The 6,495-nt window shown below is 54.0% G+C and overlaps 1 protein-coding gene across 1 annotated transcript; it reads right to left on the reverse strand.

Moving 5' to 3' along the window:
- Positions 1-4,997: 4,997 nt before the first annotated feature.
- Positions 4,998-5,782, reverse strand: PG994_014398 (uncharacterized protein; the record flags this gene model as incomplete). Its single annotated transcript, XM_066865807.1, is given in 2 exon segments — positions 4,998-5,405; positions 5,423-5,782. 2 exon segments carry the CDS (start codon positions 5,780-5,782, stop codon positions 4,998-5,000), a joined length of 768 nt encoding a protein of 255 aa, XP_066708936.1.
- Positions 5,783-6,495: the final 713 nt, after the last annotated feature.

Genomic DNA, 6,495 nt, shown 5'->3' on the forward strand with positions numbered 1-6,495 from the left:
AAGGGCCCGGCTGGAGAAACATGCAAACACACCCAGACAGACACTTTAGGGGTGCGGCACACAACACGACAACAACAACAATAACAGCATAACACAAAGCCATCGCGGTACAGATTCCATCGCGAGACGCAAACGGCCTCATCGACTCTTCGATGCCCTCTTGCGCGCCTCCATGGAATATCCCGGTATCGAACCTCCATAGCAAGATGAGCCTCTCCACTTCACCGGGCGGGCCAGTTCCGTTTTAATATTTTTCCTAGTCTTTTCCTTTCACGCCAATTCTTACCCGCCCCTCCGTTGAAGACATGTCATTTTTCTTAGCGAGATAGCAGCAGCAGCAGCTCCCCTCTCTCGGCATCATGCATTTCCGTCCCATCTTCAGACCCAAGTCGATATCTCATGTCGGTGGGGTGTTGTGGTCTTTCGTTACATCCTGGACGGACTGCCGGCCCAATCTCTCGGCCGGGCGGTCAGACTGCCTATCTGGGCAGCTGAGTTGATCTGTGGTGGGAAAATCGTGAACTCTCTCCGAGGAGTTGCCAATCCGCCTGTTACATCTGCTCTTGATCGGCCGGTCTTGATTCTTGTCCCTGGTTGATCTCTGCCAGCTAAGTAGACACCCTGCCCTGCCTCCTTGGAGATGCGAGCCGCCCAGGGTGTCGTAGATCCTGCAATGCTCTATTCACACAGGGCTCGACTAGTCGGCCCCTCTCGCCAGTAAGGACCACGTCGTATCATACAAGTATGCGCTCGACTATTCACGCCGGCGCACTCGCCCAGAGCTATTGGTTAGTTTGGACACCGGTGGCTTGGATCTACAGGGTTCAGCTCTCTCAGCTTTCGCAGCCAGAAGCGGTCAAGCCCTTTGATCTGAGCAGACCGTCGAAAAGGCTCCTCGCTTCCTTTCAAGGCTTCAGCTTCAACATTGGCAACCTGGTCGTATCACGGGAAAGCTCCAACCAAGGTGGTATTCGTGTGAGTGAGATATGCTTCGATACTACCCCACATAGCTAGATGATCGCCACATGCGTGCGTTCATCTCTGCGGAGGTTACAGCAGACGGGTCAGGACTCAGGAAGCCGGCTACTCGATTGGCTGCATCTTGTCTATGACGACGACGGGTTTCGCACTTGGAGCCACCATCAGGAAGGATTATGTCCATTCATTATGCATGGCTATCGGCGGCTGCATGTCGATTCTGGCAATCTGATCGTGTTCGGCATCAGCCGTCCGTGCCCACGATGCTCGGAAGCGGAGATAGGTCCGTTTATGCGAAAGACCCTCCCCGCCGGATTCAGCATGTACCTGAAATGTCGTCCACTTACATGCAGGACGTGGGTTGATATGCATGTTCGACGAGGGATGCCGCGATGCCCCCCGCGATGCCAACTTGCCAGCACTGCTATCTTCTAGTCTTGCTCAGTGCGAGGAAGGGTCAGTGCTGAGTGCGGCTTCATCTGCAAACTTGCAAGGACGGTGGGTAAAGCGCGTCTCCAGTGCGGTGGCCTAGGAAGATAGATCTGCCCGACGGTGTTTGGATCTACCTCTGTATGAAGGCAAGCGGGAAACCTCGTGTTGTCGCGACTCATGCTGAATGGGCTCCGCAGCCGCCAGAAGAGGAGCTTCCTTCCCAAGGCTTACAGTACGCCAGTGTCTAGCTAGTTCACTGCCTCGGCACCTGTCTTCGGGAACAGCAGTTGGCCTCATATGTATACATATACAATGGATACGACTCGTCCTTGTCTGTCAACTAAACCGCCTCTATGGCTTAACATAGCGTCGAATGGGGCGACTGGCTCCTCAAGTGCTAGCTTAGTTGCTCTACTACTATACGATACAGGCAGTTTTCGTGGGGGAATATGGACGCGCACCGGTCCATCAGGAAGCTGCATACTGCAGGCTGAAGCACGTAAATAGCTGCGGAACTGGCGGGGCTAAGTGAACTTGCATTGCCTGATCATGAAGATACAGTAAATTACCTCAGTCTCCTGACAGATTTGGCTATTGAGGCGTAAGTAGCGTTGAGGATGCTAGCGAAGCAACTCACCGTACCTGAGAGTTCATGCCATGCTCATGGGAGATTGCATACTATAGCTGAGTATGCGCAATCCCCAAGGCATTGGTTGCATGTGCTAAGGCTTTGTGCATTTGCATGTGGATGGAGAGAGCTCTACGTACCAGTCACTGCCTCGGAAAATATTCGATGGCCTGAGTCTCCTTACTTCCCTCGAATCCCGTGCTTATGTATCATGCCGGTGATTCCGTCATATACGATGTGCCTATTATAGTAGTATGGAGCGGTCACTGGGCATGGTGTTGAATCTTGACCAAGCCCTGCAGAGCGCCCCCTTGCGTTTGGTCATCATCATTGATCAAGTGGTTACTCAGCATTCGCCAAAATCAGCCTAGTAGAGGAGGCAGAGGCTGCCTTGTTGAATCAGGCATGTACTACAACTACATTTATTTGACTCGAACAAGGCAACGGGCATGCTAAAGGGGTCCGCGAGGCTCTATGTAAGGCGTAGGTGCGGGCGCCATGGCGGAGCTGTTATGACTTACACACAAACATACACACACCCGGCGGCGTGGCCATAAAGTAAGGCTCGATGTACAGTACGTCGGAGCTTCCACTTATGGCTGGAGTTATTAGTAATTCTTCGTCTTGTCTAGCTTGTGTGTGTGTGTGTGTGTATGCTTGTCAAGCATGGCGCCTTTCAGCGACAATCATCAGGACCGTTCGAGTCAGTCAGTTAGCTTTTAGCCCGAGTCTCTACGGACCTGGGTCCGACGGCGGGTAGATGGTCCGTCGATATGACGGCTGGTTACCCCGGCGCTATGGGAACCGTACCACTATTCTTAAACGATTATCCAAATAGACTTTAGCCGATCGATGGTTCCGGGTACTCGGGGGGGATAGTACGGACGAGACAGCAGAGGATTGCTGGTTTTGGTACTTCTTTCCGGCGGGATCGCGATGGCGAGTCAACATGGACTGAGAACTGCTTTTTTGCATGATAATTCTGGGCAGGTGGCATGAGAAGAAAATGACGAGATCAAGGGACACTCTCGTGATAATACAGTTGCGTCGGTCTGGATGGGGCGGTATAATCGTATCATGAGAAACATTTTTCGTATGGGTAGGTCTAGGTCTGGGGTGATTAACGATTGCAAGCTGTTAGTTGGAGAGAGATCTTGAAGATCTTGCCCCTATCACCCTAGGCGCCGTACGCCGGTGCATGCGTTAGTTGGCTCGGCTTGCCTTCCCCGGGCCCCCACCCCCGACCTCCGGGAGCTGAACCAGCCCTACTGACCGCGCGCTGGCCCCCACGACATAACGTCAGTCTGGGGCTCTACAGAGCAAGAATGAAGAGATACCGAATAACGCCGGCCAGTCTGGGTATGCATGTATGTACCCAGAGTCCGTCCGGGCTGATGGTAATGGATTGCTTTACCTAGAACAAACCGCCTCCCAAAGTTGCTCATCGGCGCGAGTAGTCGACGGGGAGAACGAATCCACGGGCATGAAAAGAGAGGGAAGAAGGAATATCCAAGGAAGAAACCCCCATCACCCGCTAACAAAGTGTAAAGCAAGCCAGCCTCGTACCACGCTACTGGTAGAGTTTCGTTCTAGCGAGGTAGCTCGGCAGCAACATGCAGCTCGGGCTGAGTAGAGCTGTGCAGGTTGGCGGGTGCGCGGCCTCAACCCACCAGAGATTAACCATAATGATAAAACATGTAAGAAAACTCTCCAGACATATGCTCAAGGGTAGGTAATAAGCTTGTTGTATCGTCGGGAGAGGGCCACGAGCTCATCAGCGGCTTCCCCGAGGGCATGACGAGGGAGACAATATAGAGTTTCGACCGGCCCCCCTTCCTGATCGTCACTACCCGGCGCTACTGCATCTACTACCGTCGTTGACACGTTGGATGGTGGTGTGTAGCGGCCTGGTAAACCCGGAGCTGCCATTGGGGCCTGGTGATTATTTTATCTTACTTTTCTAGAGCAAGGCACACACGGGCTTCCATCAGGGACTACAACATGGCAGTCGTGCTATCCAAAGTCCAGACGGCCAGTTGTTTCTACCCATCCTTCTAGAGCGAAACTCTGCAAACCGGGCTCTCCGAACGAACTAGAAATATCCCGCGGGTAAAGGGAACATGATCAAAAGAGAGGGCCGGCTGGAGAAGAGGTACTGTATGATGATAGCTGGAGATAGCTTCAGTGCCTATCAAGCGCTGGCGGTCTTTCGGGTTGACTCTTTCCTAGCTGTTCCACTTCCTCCGGGGAATTATGCGCTCGAATCGGATGTACGACTCCCATGATATCGCTCAGGTTGACGAAACTGTACTCACAGATTGGTAAAGTACAGGCTAGCTAGCCATCATGCTAACCGGCCTACGAACAAGGCAAGAATAGTTCGATATCGCTCGCAAAGGCTGTGCGTAATGCAACGTAACATAGTGAAAGGGGAATCCTAGCTATCCTACATTGGATTAGGTACTTGAGAATAGAGACAAACCAAAGGAGCGGCGGTTTATGAGAAGAATGACTCTAAACACTACGCCAAATGCAACTATACGCTGGGCTAGACAGGACAAACAAAGTGATTTCGTCGTTGGAGAGATAAGTCGTGTTTGCACGCATGTCGTGCATTCATCACTTGTCATAGGGGAGGGAGAATGGGACTGATGTCGTTTCCGTGGCGGAACCCTGAGCACATAGAAACACTCAGATAGGTAGTAGATATGGAAGATAGTATGAATACTCAAGTCTGATTAATACTGAAGGGTGCCTAAGTCAAGAGCAACGAACGAGGCGCAGGTATACAAGATTGTAGAGCTCGACTATAAGGATGGCATGTAAATACTTAGGCGACATGAAAGGAACCCCCTCTGATACCCAAGTCCCGTCAATGCAATCGTAATTGGAAAAAGTCAAGTCAACCGATCAGTTTGCTCCTTCTCTCCCCCCTTTCCCCCCTTTCCCTCCCTCTCACTCAGTACGGCCGCGGGTAGTTAGCCACAATATAGTCCCTCAAGCTCGTCGTCCCATTCATCCCCGTCGCAACCGCCTGCGCAAACGCCTGCGCACTGAGATCCGCGCCCGCCGGGCTCGTGTGCGTGTGGTCCTTGGGGTACAGCGCATTAGTCCCGCTATTGCCGAGCCTCCTGTACGAGTTCGCGACGGCCTGGAAGTGGTCCACGAACGTGACGCCCGCATCGCCCAGGCTGCGCGCCGCCGTCGCCTGGTACCCGACGAACCGCGGCGCCCCCTGCCCGAAACTGCCGCCCTCCCACAGGTTGTTCGGCGTCTGCGAGCTCAGCACGACCGTCGCGCCCTTGCTCCGAAACAGCTTGGCCGCCTGCACGACGTAGAACACGAACGTGTAGACGGCCTCGCCCGTCTTGTCCGAGCGGCAACCTCGGTGCCCGTGCCCGGGCAGTCGGAGCGCCCGTTGTCGTTCTTGTTGGGCGAGCCGCCGTCGTTGTGGCCGAACTCGATGACGACGATGTCGCCCGTCTTGACCAGGTTGGCGACCTCGGTGAAGCGCCCCTCGTTGGCGTAGCTGCGCGCCGACCGCCCGCCGATGGCCTTGTTGACCACGGCCACCGTGCCCGTCGCGACGTACTTGGCGAAGTACTGGCCCCAGCCGTCCGTGGCGCCGTCGTTGGCGCCCCGGGCCGCCATGGTCGAGTCGCCGCACAGGTAGACCGTGGGCGCGGCCGCTACGCCGGCGGCACCGAGCGCGGCGGCGGCGGCGAGGATGGACGTGATCTGCATAGTGGCGGTGGTGGTGACTATCAATCTCTCTTAGAAGATGGGGGAGCGAGCGGCCTGTGAAGCTTGGATCGCTTTGATGTCTGTCCTCGGCTACGATAGATAGAACAAAGCAAGCGACTTGGATTGAAGCAAGGCGACAGACGATCTGAAGATCTCTTCTCTCGGCAAAGAAGGGGGAGATCTACATCTTTAAGTAAGCTGTCATATTGTTCCGGCCCTACGATACTCGGCATTATTCACACAAAGTCAGAGTTCTTTGGCCGCGTCCGGCCCAGCCATCCCCGAAACCTTCCCCAAATGGGCATGTGGACATCGGGCCTCCGCGCGTCTCCACGCTGTCGATATGCCGGAATTCCCACCAGTGAGCGGCTGAGGCTATATGCTACAATGGCACTCTAATAGGCGCCAAGACGGGCTTGGTCGCCTCACTCACTTATAGCGTTCCAAACATTCAGGCCTCGGACCCCATCGCAATGATAACCTATTCATGCGGCGTATGCCGTTCATGGGGATGATTAAACTTAGTTAGGTCTTGCTTACTCGAGAATTGCTTTTTTCCTTCCTATGCACGTATGCATGCATTTGTCTAATTATGTCGGGTTTCAATGCTGCCTTTCCGTATGAGCCCCCTAAACCTGAGTGTATTCCGTGACGCCAGCAAATGGGTAGAACGCCATGCAACGTGGGTCCCTCTCGGTTGCATTGACAAATCA

Source organism: Apiospora phragmitis (assembly GCF_038363925.1).
Source record: "Apiospora phragmitis strain CBS 135458 chromosome Unknown utg000013l:1.0-2965645.0:1.0-2969333.0, whole genome shotgun sequence".
NCBI classification, from domain to species: domain Eukaryota; kingdom Fungi; phylum Ascomycota; class Sordariomycetes; order Amphisphaeriales; family Apiosporaceae; genus Apiospora; species Apiospora phragmitis.